Consider the following 17,265-nt stretch of genomic DNA (forward strand, 5'->3'; position numbering starts at 1 on the left):
GCTGTTGCGACGGCGCAAACAAAAGCTAGACGAAGAAGACACAAAAAGGAATTCAAAATATGCAAAAGTTAGCAAAAGCAGCACAACTAAATTGGAAAATAAAACCAATTATGTACACAAAATTAGAAAAGCTGCATGCACACGCGAAGTGAACGGGAAGTTATTAACAAATTAAATTAGAAAAATGAAGTTAACCCCGGTGGTTAGATTCAAACTTTAATACAAAACGAGAGCGCAAGAAAAAAACACGTCCGTTCACTTGGAAAGATGAATATGAATATATATATATAAAAATGCTCTGTTCGTGTCTACATCCTTCATAGACTTGAAAAGTTCTGAACCGTTTAAGCCCAAATTTTTACACAACATGCGTTGAGGTTTCAGCTCGGTTATTGTCTACTTTTGATGTTGATAGCTTATCAGCGGTTGCGAATATATCAATTTTTTTCGCGTTTCCCCGTGCCCCTACTGCTGCGCCCTCTACAGGCAGCCAGCTGAATCAAAGCATTTCTTGTCAAACATTCAAAACATATTGAAATAAGGAATTGTAGAAAAAAATTTTATTTTTTTGTTCAGGTTCAGTAAGAAACGAAGTCATGCCACCAAAGAAGTCGAGATTGGGTCGTCGTATTCGCAATACAGAAGCAAAAAGACGTAAGATTACGAATATGACTGACGAAGAACGGGCCTCCATCCGAGAGACGCGGTTGCGCGATGAACTTTTACTCATACAGGTTAATGGTTCGGAGGACCGATTGCAATCATATATTGAAATGTCGTCAGTTGTTTCATCAGTACATTGTCGATATGTATGCAATAATTGAAACAGAACGTTTGCTGTTCCTCCGATTGAATCAGAAGTACTTCGGTCCGAGGAATATATCCATTTGCGGGATGCTATGATGAATGACCGTAATACAACCAACGTTGGAAAGCTCACGATTTTGCCATCCTCATACATAGGTAGTCCACGCCACATGCATGAATATGCTCAAGATGCCCAGGCATATGTTCGTTGCTACGGCCGTCCAGACTTATTTATCACCTTCACATGCAATCCAGCTTGGGACGAGATAGTGCAGCTGTTATTTCCTGGACATTTATATAGGGATCGGCATGACATCACATCCCGTGTTTTCAGACAAAAGCTCAAGTCACTGTTGAATTTCATTGTGAAACATGGAGTTTTTGGATCTGTGCAGTGCTGGATGTATTCAGTAGAATGGCAGAAGAGAGGATTGCCGCATGCGCACATACTGAGTTGGCTGTATGATACAATTACTCCAGACGAAATCGACGATGTTATATGCGCTGAGATTCCACGGGCCGAGGTTGATACGGATTTGCATGAAGTTGTCATCAAGAACATGATCCATGGCCCATGTGGTACCCTCAACCCATGTTCACCAGGCATGGTAGACGGGAAGTGTTTCAAGCGATACCCTCGAGCATTTACACCCAACACCGTAACAGGGGACGATGGATATCCTCTGTATAGGAGACGGTCAACTGAAGATGGAGGGACTTCGGCAACTTTAAACATGAGAATTGGTGATATTGAGGTAGACAATCGTTGGGTGGTTCCATACTCACCACTATTGTCAAAATCATACAAAGCGCACATTAACGTAGAATATTGCAATTCCGTGAAATCGATTAAATATATCTGCAAGTACGTGAATAAAGGCAGCGATATGGCAGTTTTTGGTGTTCAGGCAGAAAATGGTGACAGCAATGCAGTACGAGTTGTCGATGAAATATTCCAATACCAGGCTGGAAGATACATAAGCAGCAACGAGGCTGCATGGAGAATTTGTTCGTTCCCCATTCATGAACGCTATCCAGCTTTAGTTCACTTGGCAGTCCATTTGGAGAATGGTCAACGTGTCTATTTCACAGAAAGAAATGTGCAAGAAAGAGTCCTGAATCCGCCAGCGACAACTCTGACTGCCTTCTTCACCTTATGCCAGGAAGATGATTTTGCCGGAACCTTGATGTATTCAGCAGTGCCCTCTTAACCACAATATGCCACAGAGAAACGTGGCAGGGTACAGCTAGTATTAATATATATATATTTATTATGAAAATTCGGTAAAAACTGATACTTAATTGTAGATGAAAAGGCAAACGATTTACTTTATCCCTATAAATAAAATATATTAAAATGAGTGTGATAAAAGTACGCAATGCTTCGATAATTTTAAACATAAATATATATTATTTATATTGTAATTATTATTAGTTGCAAGGGTATACAAGCTTTAGCGTGTCGAAGTTAGGTTCCTTTCTTGGTAATATTAACATTTGGGAAATTCTCCAGAAAGGTCCACCGCGGCCAAAAACTTAAAATTGCTTAAAAACGAGTATTTTTAACATGATTACATAAAAAATTGGTCAGGATGATCAAGACTAAGAGAATTTTTCATTTTCTAAAATAAGTTAAAAAAAATTGATGTCAAACACGCGCAAACGCAAATAATGTTGTTTTTATAAAAAAAAGGCATAAAAATGGCATGTTTTGTTTTGATGCCAATCTCTTAAACCAAAGCATTTTACTTTGACTTTTGGCTTCTAATGACATAAAAAACCCAAAGAGTCAATATGAAATGCAAAAGGACATATGCGATTACCAATAGTCGTACAGTTTTAATTTAAATTATCGCTTTCCAAAGTGTCGCGTGCGACATGTCGCGTGCGACCGGGAGTAAAATTGAATTTTAAAAATAACTACTTAATATTTTAAAATCAAACAAAATACATTATTAAGAGAATTCATTACGTAATTCATTAAAATTTATTGTACTACAATTTTTCATCACGTTTCGCTGAAATCAGAGCTTAAACTGTTTTTTTTTGCAAATGTAACTTGTATTTTTGTCGCGTGCGAACGCAGAGTACATTTTAGTGAATATCTTGAAAACAAACAAGGGTTCAAAATCGACCTTAGCACCAATTATAGTGCTAACCAAGACCTATACGATTCAATATTTATAAAATTAAAATTAAGCCTTGGCACATGTGTTTTTTTAGTTTGAATGCGTACGAATGTCGCCTTCGACACCAGAGAATTGCCCATATCTATAAAATAAATGTTTACTTTTCGTAATTAATTTATTAATATTAATAAATATTTAAATATTTGCCTAGTTCATATAGTGACATTTTTTAAATGTTTAACTCAATGGAAATTATAAATACAAAATAAATACATAACAACAATCTAAAATTAAATAGTACATCTTTAACACTCATTTCAAATAAATAAACAAAAAAAAAAGTACAGAAAAAAACAAAAATGTCACAAAAATGTAGGGTGGATATTGTGTTTAAGTTTAACATCAACCATAGCAAAATGAACAAAGTTTATTTTTCCTTGCATGCTCTCCTGAAAAGTGTCTAGTGCATACGATAACTTATAATACGAGAGTGGTCAAAAGTACTTACATAAATTCTCAATTATTTTCACTGCCAAACTTCTTTTAGTTATTATTCTTGTTGTTGTTGTCGATGAATCTATTCAAAAGTAAGCCCAACGCGAAAGCAACGGTTGACCCAGCAATGCTAAAAGTAAAACAATAAATTTTTTTAATCCAGGTTTAGTCTTTCAACTTTGACCCAAAATCAGGAAAAAAAAACACTTTTAATTAAGGAAAAATTGTTTAAAATGTTTTGTTATTAAATGGTATCTAATTTATAAAGATAGTTTCAACCGTTTCCCCATAATACATTTTGGAATAGTGGACTCTTTCGCACCGAATTATAAGAATTTAAGCCTTGATCTTGGCTTGAATATATGTTAAGGTTGACTGTGACGCTTTTGCTAAACCGGCATACATACAGTGTACATATGTATGTATGTAAATGCATGAGAACAAAAGTTGTTTGACATTTTTGATTGAACATTAGTTTTCACTCAACCGCTCACGTGTAAAGTATTGGTATCGCGTAAGCTTCGGGTAGTAAGTTTTTATTTTTGTTTATTGAATGCTTACTACATATAGAAAAAAACAACTTTTCTAGTTGTTTATTGCTGTTTTATATTGAATTGGGTATCTAAACTGTTCAGATTATGAATATAAATTATTCACTTATTGTTAATGCGAATTAATATATATAATATGTATGCGTACACTTCGCCTTTGCATATAAGGTGTACAAAATTAAGAATACAAATACATTTGATCAATTATTATCATCAGACACAAAAAATTGTTATGATTGTTAAAGTCAGCAGTCATCAATACTCAACGCATATCTAAATAAATAAATAAATATATATATATAGATATATGTCAAAATTATATATATATACATATATGCGTTTACTTCACCAATCAAAAGTTAATATATATATAATATATATATTATATAAAGTGAACAAAATTAAAAATATGATTCAATTAATACCATCTGATACATTTTGTATTGTTTCAGCAATCAACAGTTAACAGTGGGGAGTCATCAAAGTTAATTCCGTGCTTGTGAAAATGAATGTGATTAGACTTATAATGACCACAACGATTATTTTAAAATTGACAGATGTGGTTAAGCCAAATGTCGAAGCCAATATAAACACATTATTAAGGTAATTAAGAACTAAGTACTCGTTTTTAACTTTTCTTGTTTTTATAAACATGATTTTAAGTAATTGTATGTAGACAACTTTTAAATTCAGAACTTCTAATTTAACACATATATTTATATTTTTTTTATGGGTATTACAACTGTAGCAATCTGGATAAAACGTTTTATTAGTCTTATTTTTAATACGCTTTTATTAGTTCGGGATGTATGTATGTATGTAACGGAATCTTTGAACACTATTTTCAAGGGTTTCCAAATATCTGATAGGCTTAAAACTTTGCATACTTCTCAAGGACCGATGACAATGCAATAATTTGATAAAAAAAATTCATTATCCTGATTAGGATCGTCGGATCGGATTGATAAATCCCTTTTTTTTATAGAGCGTCCGTAAAGGAGTAAGAGATACAGAGCTAGCGCGCGCTCTGCACATGCCTGCTGGACAAGCAGAACTTGATTGCTCAAAGTTAACAGGAAAAGCCCCATTCAACAAAAAAGGCCTTAAATGAAATGATGAGACTACGAAATAGTTCGTAGCATATTTCATAATTGCATGTCTGCAAAAATTGATTATTGATAAATCGAACTAAAATACGAAAAATAACTGATAGCTAAGAAAAAAAAAAAACACGCGTTTATAGGTACCCACACTAAAAAATAGAAAATAAATATTAGTTAAAAAAAAACTAAAGAAAAAAAACGCTTTTAAAATAACCGAACTAAAAAGAAGAAAATAATTTATAATTACAAACAAAATTAATAAATTCAAAGCCATCTATATACATACATATATATAAAGAGGAAAGGTTTGATTTTTTGTTTGTTTGTTTGTATGAATTGAATAGGCTCCGAAAGTACTTGGCAGATTTGAAAAATTCTTTCACTGTTGGAAAGCTACATCATTCCTGAGTGACATAGGCTATATTTCATTTAAAAAAAAAATAGGCATCCTTACTAAAATTACGATAACGTAATCCAAGGTGTTAAAAAAATAATAAAAAAACTACCTTACATCTACCGCCCTCTACAGGCAGCCAGCCGAACCAAAGCATTTCCTGTCAAACATTCAAAACATATTGAAATAAGGAATTGGAGATAAAAATTTTATTTTTTTGTTCAGGTTCAGTAAGAAACGAAGTCATGCCACCCAAGAAGTCGAGTTTGGGTCGTCGTACTCGCAATACAGAAGCAAAAAGACGTAAGATTACGAATATGACTGACGAAGAACGGGCCTCCATCCGAGAGACTGAGCAGCTGAGAGCAATGCAGATGCACAACACGGAATCAGCAGAAATACGAGCAGATAGGCTTGAGAGAAAACGATTGAGAGTTAGGCAGTCGCGTTCTGCAGCAATCGATTTGATTCACTCTCAAAATAATGAACGCGACAGGGCAAGGGTAGCTGAAGCGCGTTTACAGCTTGCAGAAGATCAAAACCTGCAATACAATCGTCTTGCATTCAGATATAATCCAACTATTGATTACAGCTCGAATCGAATGTCGTTATTGGCCGGATGCATCAGGTCTGCATATACTGTCAGGCCTCTTCGATTGAATCAGACGAAACTTCGGTCCGAGGAATATATCCATTTGCGGGATGCTGTGATGAATGACCGTAATACAACCAACGTTGGAAAGCTCACGATTTTGCCATCCTCATACATAGGTAGTCCACGCCACATGCATGAATATGGTCAAAATGCCATGGCATATGTTCGTTGATACGGCCGTCCAGACTTATTTATCACCTTCACATGCAATCCAGCTTGGGACAAGATAGTACAGCTGTTATTTCCTGGACAATCGTATAGGGATAGGCATGACATCACAGCCCGTATTTTCAGACAAAAGCTCAAGTCACTGATGGATTTTATTGTGAAACATGGAGTTTTTGGATCTGTGCGGTGCTGGATGTATTCAGTAGAATGGCAGAAGAGAGGATTGCCGCATGCGGACATACTGATTTGGCTGTATGATAAAATTACTCCAGATGAAATCGACGATGTTATATGCGCTGAGATTCCACGGGCCGAGGTTGATACGGATTTGCATGAAGTTGTCATCAAGAACATGATCCATGGCCCATGTGGTACCCTCAACCCATGTTCACCAGGCATGGTAGACGGGAAGTGTTTCAAGCGATACCCTCGAGCATTTACACCCAACACCGTAACAGGGGACGATGGATATCCTCTGTATAGGAGACGGTCAACTGAAGATGGAGGGACTTCGGCAACTTTAAACATGAGAATTGGTGATATTGAGGTAGACAATCGTTGGGTGTTTCCATACTCACCACTATTGTCAAAATCATACAAAGCGCACATCAACGTAGAATATTGCAATTCCGTGAAATCGATTAAATATATCTGCAAGTACGTGAATAAAGGCAGCGATATGGCAGTTTTTGGTGTTCAGGCAGAAAATGGTGACAGCAATGCAGTACGAGTTGTCGATGAAATATTCCAATACCAGGCTGGAAGATACATAAGCAGCAACGAGGCTGCATGGAGAATTTGTTCGTTCCCCATTCATGAACGCTATCCAGCTTTAGTTCACTTGGCAGTCCATTTGGAGAATGGTCAACGTGTCTATTTCACAGAAAGAAATGTGCAAGAAAGAGTCCTGAATCCGCCAGCGACAACTCTGACTGCCTTCTTCACCTTATGCCAGGAAGATGATTTTGCCAGAACCTTGATGTATTCAGCAGTGCCCTCTTAACCACAATATGCCACAGAGAAACGTGGCAGGGTACAAGGCCAAACCTTCGAATTAGTATGGATCGGTCTGCGAAAGAAATGTATGTTGTTCTATCGCGAGTCGGAGTACCTGAAAATCAATTTTTTTTCCCCAAAATAAAAAAAAATATATATATATATATATATATATATATATATATATATATATATATATATATATATATATATATATATATATATATATATATGTATATATATATATAATTAAATACTTGGTATTTCGTAAGTTAAAAAAAAAATATGTTTTATTTTTATTTAACCGAAATAAGTTACAAGATATTTGTATGTATGAAGAACACCGACCGAATAATTTCGTGTCTCAAACTGAACTCAACTTATTGAACTAGGATGGGTGACGAAACAAACCTCGGTTTCGAGCTTTTGTGGATCTTGATTGATTTCGAAAGATTCTAAGAGAGAGCTTAATTGATTATTTAATTTCTCTTGGATTCAAGTGCATTCGCTCTTGGATACAAGTGCTCTTTTGAAATTTGATAATTTTGTTTTCGAGCTAACGAGTCCGAACTTTGAGCGTGTGAACGCGACAAATAGGAAAGGATGTTTAGACAATAAAATTGTTTAGTCTACTACTGGGGACTTGTGTTTATTCTACTGTCGAACTCGTGTGGAGTTGTGGTGTCCAATGACTGTATGGTTATCATTCGATGATGATTTATGGGTGTACATATATGTGGAATAAGTAGGCATGTGCTAAAGTCTATGGGACTGTGGATATGTCACTCCCCCAACCTTTGAATTTAGCCTGTCCTCAGGCGGATAACGTGGGATAAATCATAATGTTATTTTCCGGTATGATCTGATCATTTACAATTTGTTCCGGGATCGGTTGTTCTTCTTGTGTTTTCTTATATTTAACAATGAGTTTCTTAGGTATACTCTTAAATTTATAACTGACATACAATATTAAACTTAGGATTGTAATAACAAAGGATGTAAGACATATGATTTGAAACATGCTGTAATATTTTACATGGGATTCAATTATATCTCTTGTCTGAATGTATGCCAAAGGTTCTATTTTAGTAATGTTGTTTACAATATAAATTGACTGTGTAAAATCTGCAAGGTTGTTTGAAATTATGAATTCATCTATTTGCATAGTACAATTTTTTATTTTAATAATGTTGTTTCCATGTATAGAAACTCTATTGTTGATACAATTTTGATTAACAATTGTTTCCGGAATGTTCCAGGTGACTAATATGTTTGGTTTAACATAATTGATTTGGAAATCTTTTTGTGTTTTAGTGTATTTACATTCAGTAGGTTCTTGTTTAATAATTCCTATTAAACACTTATCGAAAATTGGTTTACCTGTGTGTGTATCTTATCTTCGTAAATATAAAACTTATCAAATATGGATTCAGTAAGGATGTAGTTGGACTCATCAGGATATGGAACTATATTGAATATTGGGACTTTTGTTATCTCAGTAGGAACATGGGATTTTATTAAAATTTCGTTTGTATCTGTTTTCAGCCAAGTGGATGTTTTAATCTTTAGCATTTTCTCGGAATTTACTTGTTTTAAATAATCATGTTTAAGTAATTTCGGATTGAAAATTCCCAGTCTCGTGAGTTGCATACCCATTTCTATGTCTTCAATATACTCAGTGAATTGTTGTAAATTGAAAATAAGTACTGCTACCTGTTGTTGTTTTTCGTTTTCAATTTTCAATTTGTTAATGATATCTATCCCGCTGTTAATCACATCAATAATCATATTCAAATCATGATTCTGAACGGAATTTTCTGACAAGTTATTAATTTTGCTTTCTAACTCACCTCTGTCGTCTTGATCCAGTGTGCCAAATAAATATTTGTATGCTGTTCCTACAATATTTACTAGACCTCGTTTGGTTCTCTTGATTATTCTCAAACCATTTATTTCCCGTTTTAGTTTTTCAACTAAGTAATCTATTTGGATTACGTCAGGAAAATGTTTCGCTTCATCCAACAAGTTCTCAAACATTAACATGGTATTAGTTATGTTTATGCTTAAGTAATGATATTCGTAACTCGTGGGTATCTCCGTAACTCCTGTCTGAAATAATAGGTATCCATTTTTAGCACTTATTGCGTTTAATTCTATGCTATTGCCTTGGGCTACGGTGATGAGAGCGATGATTGCCAGACTTACAATCATTATGGGGGATACGGGGCATCTTTTAATCTTCTTCGACGGGTCTGGAATTATCGTATTTACTTTTGTTAGTTTTCTTTTGTTTCTTGAACTTGGACTTGTAATGTACGATTTTCCTGCTTCTGTTTGTTTCTTCGAAGTGTTTATCATCCACTTGTCTAATCTGACCTGTTTTCTAAAACGGGTTGGTCACCTTACTTTTGACTAATGGTGATTGCCTGTATTTCGTATCAACATCATAACTATGTCTGTTTTTGTTTAGCTGGTCAATCTTGTTAATTTTGTTTTGTTGTACATCAAAATCAGGGCTACCTGCGTATAGAAAAATGTATGCTGGAGTCCTTTTGGTGGTATTGTGCCTTGTTTTGTGATTATAAACGTATAGGATCGTTTAAAATTTTGTGTATAGATCTTCTATATTTTGTTCACTACCAATAATTCTCAGCTTCTCATTTACGGTCTTATGAAATCTTTCTATATCGGATACACCGTTTTTGGTTGTTGTGATGGTTATATTTACACCTTCTGATTTTAGCCAGTTTTGCAATGCTATACACATAAACGCTGAATCTTTATCTGCTTTTATTTCTTGCGGTTTTCCCATGTCATTAAATATCTTCATGAGGGCTCTTTTTGCTTCTAGCCAATCTCTACTCTTTACTTCGATTAGGGTAGCAAATTTCGAATAGATATCTATGCAGGATAGGAAGATTTGGTTCCCTGTTAGAGAAAAATCAATCACGTATTTTTCTCTAGCGTTTAGGACTTCGGGTGTCGTTTCGAATACAAGTTTTGTATTCCTATGTTCAGTTTTAGCTATATTGCAAACTTCGCATTCATTGATAATATTCTGATTGAGTTTCTGACTGTCAGGATAGTAATATTCTTCTTTAAACCAATTAATGGTTTTTTCTATACCTGGGTGTAAAAGTTCCTTATGTTTCTTTAAGATTAGATCTTTAAATTCTGCATACGTCAGAATATCAGTTAACTTCTGAGTACATCGCAGCAATTTTGTGAAACAATTAGGGCTTATGATTTCGATATATGCCCTTTGGAATATCAGAAAGTCGCCGTCATCTGGGAAATAAATAGTGCTTTTCTTTGTGCAAAAATATTAATTGATGAGGTTTTTAGCTAACTCGATTGTCATTTCTTTATATGTGATTTTAATTTTTAATTTCTGAAAGTAATGACTCGTGTTAACTGTGTCTACATCTCCTTTTACCATTTCTATTTGTCTGGAGAAATAGTTTAGGGATCTTTCGGTGATGGAGATGTAATTTAAGTTATCTTCAGCAGCGCTATGAATTGTTGCATCCATGCTATCAGCAATTTCGCCAACCATGGCTTCTTCTATTACTGTGCGGGAAAGAGCATCCGGTACATAATTTTCTTTGCCTGGAAGATACTTAATTTTGTAATCAAATTCATTCAATTTGATTTTCCACCTTTGTAGTTTCATGTTAGGTTCTTTTATGTTGTTAAGCCACACCAATGGTTTGTGATCACTTAATATTTCAAATGGCCTTCCGAATAGATATGACCTAAAATATTTAGTTGCCCAAACTATAGCTAACAATTCTTTTTCGATAGTAGCATAGTTTATTTCGTGTTCGTTTAGCGTTCTGCTTGCGTAACATACAGGCTTATGGTTTTGTGACAAAACAGCACCAATTGCTATATTGCTAGCGTCAGTTGTTAAAAAAAAGGATTTTGAGAAATCAGGGTAGATTAAAATCGGGTCTGAAGTTATCAACACCTTTAGTTTTTCAAATGACTTTACATAATCTCTGCATTTGGTATCAATTACCGCTCCTTTTTTCAACTTAGGGTCATAGGTTTAACTACCTTAGCAAAGTGAGGAATGAACTTGCGATAGAATCCACATAATCCTAGAAATGATTTTATTTGTTTAGGAGTTTTTGGTAATGGGAAATTTGTGATTGCGTTCGTTTTGTTTGGGTTAGGTCGAATTCCATTAGTAGTGACAATATGTCCTAGGAATTCTGTTTCCTTCCTCATGGACTCACATTTATCTAATTGCAATTTTAAGTTAGCGTCCCTTAATTTTTCGAAGACTTTCTTCAATGATAAAATATGTTCCTCCAATGAAGTGGAGTAAATTATGATATCATCCAAGTATACCAAACAATCCTTGTAGATTAAATCTTCTAACAAGTTGTTCATGCATCTCTGAAAAGTTGCCGGTGCATTTTTAAGGCCAAAGGGCATGCGGGTATATTCATAATGCCCATGTTTAGTTGAAAACGCTGTTTTTGCAATAGATTTCTCCTCCATCTGAATTTGATGGAAACTTTTAGCTAGGTCAATAGTAGTGAAATACTGACATCTTCCCAGTTTGTCAAGTATTTCGTCCATTCTAGGAATCGGAAATTTATCATTTATTGTTATTTCGTTAAGATTCCTATAGTCGATATTAATCTGAATTTCGGTTTACCTGAGGCGTCTGCCTTCTTTGGAACTACCCAAATGGGTGAACAATAGGGGGACTTAGATTTTCGGATAATGCCCTGCTCTATCATTTCCTTAATTTGTTTATTTACCTCCTGATCAACACTCTGGGGGTATTTGTATGGTTTGCGATAAACCGGATCTTCATGTTGAGTTTGGATAACATGTTTAATGGTACTAGTGAAAGTCAAATTCTCACCTTCTCTGTACTGAATGTCTCTATATTTGTATAGGACCTTCTTTAAACATTCCTTTTCTTCAACATTGAGGTGTTCGAGTCTAACTCATTACATTCGCGTAATTCATTATTGATCGCGAAGTTAATTGTTTCGTCAGTAATGGATGTGGGATCGGATTGCATTGCATCTGCATCCTCTGCATCTTTACTGTTTTTGGGAGTAAGGCACTTTAGGGGTGCGGTCTTCTCCACTTTTTGTTTGGTTTTGGGGTAAACCTTTTTGTCTTTTGGACAGGGACACTTTTTTAGTGTGGTCTCACCCTTTTTGATTGGGTCAAGGCGTCTAGTTGATGCGGTCTCGCCCTTTTTGGTTGGGTCAAGGCATCTAGTTGATGCGGTCTCGCCCTTTTTGATTGGGTCAAGGCATCTAGTTGATGCGGTCTCGCCCTTTTTATCCTCGTATCTGAATTTATAGGTTTTTGAACCTAAGGTTACAGTCTCCTTTTCATAATCAATCTTTGCTTTGGTATCTACTAAGTATTGACGACCTAACAGGAAATCATAATTTTGAGAAAATTTGTGAACATAGAATTTTTGTTTGAACGGACATATTACATTGGGCTTAATCATTATACTTTTCGTTAATTTTATTGGGCCCTTAATTGTATATACCGTGAGGTTTTCTTTATTTTCTTTTAAATTCGCAAAATTTTCCCTAATGATGTTAATGGATGACCCTGTGTCTATCATACCTTTGTAAAGATTGTTTTGATAATCAATTCTTACATATGGATTGACACTTCCTCTTCTCCCGTATCCGAGATTTCCGAGGCAGTTTGATGAAAATTTACGTCTACCTCCATTTTAGTCTGTCCACTACTACTTTCTCTTTGTCTTTTAACGGGACCATTATTACACGGGTTGTGTGAAGTAGAGGGCTGATAGTTTAATGGGTTATTCTGCCTACCTTGATTTAACTTGTTCCTAAAATTGTGATAAACTTGTGGGTCAACAATAGTTGGGTTATTTGGGTTTCGATTCTGGGTATTTCGATTCGAGTAACTGGCTTGATTATTATTTTGAGACGTAGGCGAATAGTAAGAATTTGTGTTATGTTTGGTATTGTAATATCTTTGATTATTATTTAAATTTTTATTTCCCTTATTCCTGCGATTATAATCGTGAGATTTTTGAAAATACATGTCTTCAGGATTTGCGTCATAAAGACCAAGTTCCATAGTGGCTTGTTTTAACTTTGGAATAGTGTCAATATCCTTACGAGCCAACGACATGTACATTCTATCTGGTAATTTCTTATCGATTGTAGACTTGATAGTTCATTTTAACATATCGGAATAATTGCTCTTAACTACGGGATTACATTCTAGTTCTAACTTATCAAAGATATTACGATGCTGTGCTTCCAGCATCTGGATGAACTTACTGATGCTCCCTGAATATGGCGTCTCCTCCAGTTGTTTTATCAGCGTTACATATGGTCTATGATCCTTAAACGATGTGGAAAGGGTTTCTCGGATCTCCATCCATGATGTTGCTCCTGCTTGGATTACTGCTTCTAAGGCGTTGTCCACTATTACTCGTTTTATAGCGCCGTAGATTATATGAGCTTGCCGGTTATCTTGTGTTGGGTACAGGGTCAGCAGTTGATCAACCTGGTTGATGAATATTGACAGCTTCCCTGGTGTGCCATCGTAATAATGCAGCTCCTTGATTTGGTTCAGCAATTGATTTAAGTGTAGCTCGGAGAGTTGTAGCACTGTTGCCATTTTTAGTTTTGTTTTATTTAAAAGTCACAGAATTAAAAATTCGGGTTTGAACTTTATTTCCGACCGCACGGGATTTTCGATTTAGAATACTACTTGCACGTAGATTCTTTAGCGGATCAATTTTTTAATCACTATTTCAATTCGTTGGTCTGGATAGCTAGTTGTATAGCTTATCCTTTTAGTTGACCAATACCGTACTGAAAGGATTATTTTAATTTTTGATCCTACCGACTGCGCCAATTAAATACTTGGTTATTCGTAAGTTAAAAAAAATTATTTTTATTTTTATTTTTATTTAACCGAATAAGTTACAAGATATTCTTATGAGAAGAACACCGACCGAATAATTTCGTGTCTCAAACTGAACTCTGCTTATTGAACTAGGATGGGTGACGATCAAGCCTCGGTTTCGAGCTTTTGTGGATCTTGATTGATTTCGAAAGATTCTAAGAGAGAGCTTAATTGATTATTTAATTTCTCTTGGATTCAAGTGCATTCGCTCTTGGATACAAGTGCTCTTTTGAAATTTGATAATTTTGTTTTCGAGCTAACGAGTCCGAACTTTGAGCGTGTGAACGCGACAAATAGGAAAGGATGTTTAGACAATAAAATTGTTTAGTCTACTACTGGGGACTTGTGTTTATTCTACTGTCGAACTCGTGTGGAGTTGTGGTATCCAATGACTGTATGGTTATCATTCGATGATGATTCATGGGTGTACATATATGTGGAATAAGTAGGCATGTGCTAAAGCCTATGGGACTGTGGATATGTCACTATATATATATTTACATATATATGTACATATATGTCGGAACGGTTAAGATCGGACTACTTTATTATATACTTGTTATAGAAACAACTGGATTATTTTAAGAAAATAAATTAGAACTTTTTTTTCAGTTTTCAATATACTTACATATAATTTTAGGTATAGTCATTTTATATCATGACAGAATTTCGGTTCTTAATAATTGTTCACGTCATGAGGCCCTTCGCGGCGGCCGCAGCGCCGCCTCTGTTCATATATGTATATTTATATATATACATTTATATATATACATACATATACATATACATACATATATATATATATATATATATATATTGGAAATTGACTGCAGAGTTTCATTCAGATATCTTAAAACTGAGAGACTTTTTTGCGCAGAAACCGAAACACACACTTTTCCATTTAGAGCCAAGCTGAAAATGTAAAAAAAGAATTGCAAAAATGAATTGGATTTTGAAAAGGAAGCTTCCGTAGTGTCGGATCAGTCAAACTTGTATTTGTCAAATAACTTTTGGAGAATTTAGACATACTGAGCTTAGCAACCAAACTTTATGAAATATCCGTTTCGAAGGAACCATGTGTGAAGTGGGGCGGCTTTGATAAGAGCACTCGATGTGTTATCTTTCACATAAAACTATTTAAGGTTTTGCGCGACGAGCGTAATGGAAATCCAGAGGGAGAGGTATGGAGAGCACTCGGAATATTTTTAGGCTGCAAGCGGTATCATACCGCCTTTTGAAAATGATCGCCCGTTTGGGACAATCACTTAAAGACCTAATTGTAATCTAGCGAAGCGTTAGCTTCCTTTTCTATTTAATTTAATATAGTATAGAACTTCAAATTTGCTAAATTTTTGAATGATGAGAGATGTAAGTTTAGAGTTAGTGAGCTTTTAGCTCTCTTATCTCTGAATCAAAAAGATTAATAGAATAAAGGCATGCTTAAATATACATATAAGGTATATGGTCATCAAAACCGTAAAATTGGATTGTAAGCTTATTCATAAATTACATAATTTCCTTTAGTTTCAATAAATTCTTGCAGTCGTCGCGGTACTGAATCTATTAAATTTTTGATAATTTTTTAATATGCTGCTTCCCAAAGAGAAGTGATCTCAAAATTTGTCTGCACTCTGGTTTTATTCAATTATACTGTTCTTTTACGTTTCATAAGAGACCAGACGTTTTCAAATATATTTAAATCTGGACTTTGGGGTGGCCAGTCCGAAGTGATAACGCCAACATCCTTCAAAAATGTTGTAATCATCTTGGCTTTATGTCATGTGGCGTTATCCTGTTGCAGAATGAAGGATTGTCCAATAAGCCTGTGTTTAGAAGTAAATGCATTGTCATTCAGAACCCGCTAATATTGGCCTTGGTTCATCGAGCCAGTGATAGGAACGAAGTCACCCAGTCCATTATACGCCACACATCCCCAGAACATCACAGAGTCACCACCATGGTTTCCTTTTTTGCGAACGGGCCGCCTTTTCTGCCTTTGTAGCGTTAGCTTCGGTAATCTTACAAATGAATATATTTTTGGTCAATTATATTCAATGGAGCTTTCATCTGTCCACAGAACGCTCCTCCTGAACTCCTTTGGCTTCTGGAGATGTTCCTTTGCGAAAGACAGTCTTTCTTATTATTATTATGTATGGTACGTCCTTGGCTTTATAAGTCTTAATAACAAGTTCTTTTAATCTTCGACAGATTGTGCGCTCACTAATTGGGGTCTTATCGGTCAAATTAAATTGATCTGCTGCTGATTGAGACTTTAGAAAAACATGATCTTCTTAAATTACGCATGTCATTATGCTTTTTAAACTTTTTAATTTGGTAGTGCACAGTTTGACGCGAGACATAAAACTCATTGGCAATGTCTTTGACTGCTTTTCCAGCCTTAAACTTTGCTACCATTAAATATCTGGTAATCAAACTGAGCTCAGCCGTTTTACACATGTTTTTAATAACTTTTTATCTTAATAACAACGTTTAAGATTGATTAAAGCTAAACACAGAGTTGTTTGATTCTCGCGTGTTTAAAAATGTGAAAATATTTCCATAAAGATGCTGTCTAAATACTTTTGCCACCCAAAAAGCCGTTGTCTGCGTGCATTCTTATCTCCAGAAAGAAAATACAAAAGTTTAAATTTGGCACGCACAAAGATCCAGGCAGTCCGATGCAAATTTTGTTTTCAAGGACACATTTCTTACCCTAATTATTGGTTTTCTTATATAACCTAACTCTAATACAATTAACTAACTAGTTATAAATTTAAGTATCTTATATTTAATATGTTTAAAAACATTTAATGACGATATTGTGAATTGTGCACTTAAATTTAAATCTAATTTTTTCAAGTCCTACAAATCCGAGAAAATTAATTGACCTAATTCTATTATTTACAATTTATTAATATTAAATCCAATAAATATAAACTTATTTACTTCGGGGCTTAAAAATGATATCGAAATGAAATTGAACATTATGACCTAAGGAAATTAATTAAAATAAATGATGTAAAATGAA

At 34.8% G+C, this 17,265-nt stretch overlaps 1 protein-coding gene and 2 long non-coding RNA genes across 14 annotated transcripts; 1 reads left to right on the forward strand and 2 right to left on the reverse strand.

Annotated features, from left to right (window-relative positions):
- Positions 1–538: 538 nt before the first annotated feature.
- Positions 539–3,853, reverse strand: LOC147644931 (uncharacterized). Of its 4 annotated transcripts, none has more exons than XR_015272640.1 (4): positions 3,754–3,816; positions 3,445–3,561; positions 1,594–2,054; positions 539–1,533 (listed from the first exon to the last, which is right to left on the reverse strand). It is a non-coding gene; the product is annotated as an uncharacterized LOC147644931 (long non-coding RNA). The 4 variants fall into 4 exon arrangements; XR_015272638.1 differs by having other exon boundaries at positions 3,727–3,810; XR_015272641.1 differs by lacking the exons at positions 539–1,533; positions 1,594–2,054 and adding an exon at positions 2,061–3,385 and having other exon boundaries at positions 3,727–3,853.
- LOC147644932 (uncharacterized) lies at positions 3,329–17,265 on the forward strand. 9 transcript variants are annotated; one of them, XR_015272630.1, is made up of 5 exons: positions 3,835–3,959; positions 4,435–4,585; positions 16,039–16,250; positions 16,315–16,387; positions 16,446–17,265. XR_015272630.1 is itself a non-coding variant. In XM_086837017.1 (3 exons), the coding sequence occupies exon 3, from the start codon at positions 6,448–6,450 to the stop codon at positions 7,303–7,305; it is 858 nt and encodes a 285-aa protein (XP_086693143.1). In that variant the 5' UTR covers positions 3,329–3,523; positions 4,435–4,585; positions 5,615–6,447; the 3' UTR covers positions 7,306–7,459. The 9 variants fall into 9 exon arrangements, 6 of the variants coding, with proteins under 6 accessions (XP_086693143.1, XP_086693141.1, XP_086693137.1 ...); XR_015272631.1 differs by lacking the exon at positions 16,039–16,250 and having other exon boundaries at positions 16,315–16,392; XR_015272629.1 differs by lacking the exon at positions 16,039–16,250.
- On the reverse strand, positions 8,834–9,812 carry LOC147644933 (uncharacterized). Its single transcript, XR_015272636.1, has 2 exons — positions 9,504–9,812; positions 8,834–9,407 (listed from the first exon to the last, which is right to left on the reverse strand). It is a non-coding gene; the product is annotated as an uncharacterized LOC147644933 (long non-coding RNA).

The sequence above is a fragment of the Drosophila serrata genome, unplaced genomic scaffold, assembly GCF_035046125.1.
Source record: "Drosophila serrata isolate PLE 108 unplaced genomic scaffold, ASM3504612v1 contig_63, whole genome shotgun sequence".
NCBI classification, from domain to species: Eukaryota; Metazoa; Arthropoda; class Insecta; order Diptera; family Drosophilidae; genus Drosophila; species Drosophila serrata.

Excerpts from the sequence above, each read along its gene's own strand:
- LOC147644932 (XM_086837017.1), top strand. The coding sequence starts at position 6,448 with ATGGATTTTATTGTGAAACATGGAGTTTTTGGATCTGTGCGGTGCTGG.